The sequence below is a fragment of the Eimeria mitis genome, genomic scaffold, assembly GCF_000499745.2.
Source record: "Eimeria mitis Houghton genomic scaffold, Emh_scaff1225, whole genome shotgun sequence".
Lineage (NCBI taxonomy): Eukaryota > Apicomplexa > Conoidasida > Eucoccidiorida > Eimeriidae > Eimeria > Eimeria mitis.
Window position 1 is genome coordinate 8,698 of NW_013568313.1, and position 1,425 is coordinate 10,122.

Consider the following 1,425-nt stretch of genomic DNA (forward strand, 5'->3'; position numbering starts at 1 on the left):
CCTGCTGCTCCTGCTCCTGTTGTTGCTCCTCCTGCTGCTGCTGCTCCTGATGATATACCACAACCCCATATATCACCACCACCATCACTACCACCAGGTACTACACGACCTGCTGCTGTTGCTGCTGTTCCTGCTGCTCCTGCTGCTGCTGCTGCTGTTCCTGCTGCTGCTGCTGCTGCTGGTGCTGCACTAGCAGCACCGCTCGCTCCTGATACCACGCTGCTGCCGTCACGCACAACAGAGCCGACGGCGGATCCAGCGCCGCCTCCTGTTGCGTCTGTTGCTGCTGCTGCTGCGTCTGCTGCTGCTGCTGCTGCTGCTGCTGCGTCTGTTGCTGCTGCTACTGGGTCGGTTGCTGCTGCTGCTGCGTCTGTTGCTGCTGCTGCTGCATCTGATCCGACTAAGCTGGCGGCTTGCGGCGTGGTCCCCGTTCTCACGTCCTCTGCTGCAGCAGTTTCTCCTGCTGCTGCTGCTTGTGTTGCTGCTGCTGCCGCTGCGGGTGTTGCTGTTTCTGCTGCTGCTGTTGATGCCTCGGCGCCTTCAGCCGCCGCAGGAGCTTCGGGTGTATCCGCAGCTCCCGATTGCCCCTCCGCAGCAGGCGCAGCAGTATCAGCAGCAGCAGCAGCAGCAGCAGGAGCAGCAGCAGCAGCAGATGGTTCTGAAACTCCCACTGCAGTCTCTGGAGCAGCAGCAGGTGCTGCAGCACCTGCTTCGGCACCTGCAGAAGCAGCTGGTGCTGTCGCCTCACCCTCTGCTGCAGCTGTCTCCGCTGCTGTTGCTGTTGCTGTTGCTGCTGCTTTTGCTGCTGCGTCTGCTGCAAGTGCAGCGCTGCCATCAGCAGACGGAGCCCCCTCCTGACACTGCTGCTGCTGCTGTTGCTGCTGCGCTGTCGGTTGCTGCTGCTCCAGGCTTTGTTGCTGCTGCTGTAGCTCCCCCTGCGTTTGACTCACCTCCTGCAGCTGCTGCTGCTGCTGCTGGAGCTGTTGCTGCTGCTGCTGCTGCAGCTGTTGCTGGTCCTGCTGTTGAGAGAAAGGCAAACTGGCGCTTTCTCCCTGCACTGCCAAGTCCGCGCCTGTTGCAGCAGCAGCAGCAGGAGCAGCAGGAGCAGCAGCAGCAACGCCTGTTTCTTGCGTTGCTGCTGCTGGCCATGTTATAGCTGATGGCTGTGTTGATGCTGAAGCCGTATGTGTTGCTGCAGCAGCTCCTGCAGCAGCAGTTTGAGTTTGCAGCTGCGCAGGCGCAGCACCCCCGCCAGCAGCAGCAGCAGCAGGAGCAGGAACAGCAGGAACAGCAGCAGCAGCAGGAGGAGGAGGATGGCTGGGGACGGTGTTGCTGCTGCTGCCTACAAACTGCAGCGGCACCGGCAGCAGCTGCGGCTGCTTCTTCTTCCGCTGCAGCGACCAGTAGTCTGCGAGGGCGTAGCCC

The 1,425-nt window shown here is 62.0% G+C and overlaps 1 protein-coding gene across 1 annotated transcript in view; it reads right to left on the reverse strand.

The window, feature by feature from the left end:
• The window catches only part of EMH_0032270 (uncharacterized protein), a gene marked incomplete at both ends in the record, with an annotated part of 1,958 nt that overhangs the window by 324 nt on the left and 209 nt on the right, over positions 1-1,425 (reverse strand). The window contains one exon of the mRNA XM_013494620.1: positions 102-1,408. Within this exon, the coding sequence (XP_013350074.1) occupies positions 102-1,408 (1,307 nt within the window). The remainder of the gene's footprint in view (positions 1-101; positions 1,409-1,425) is intronic.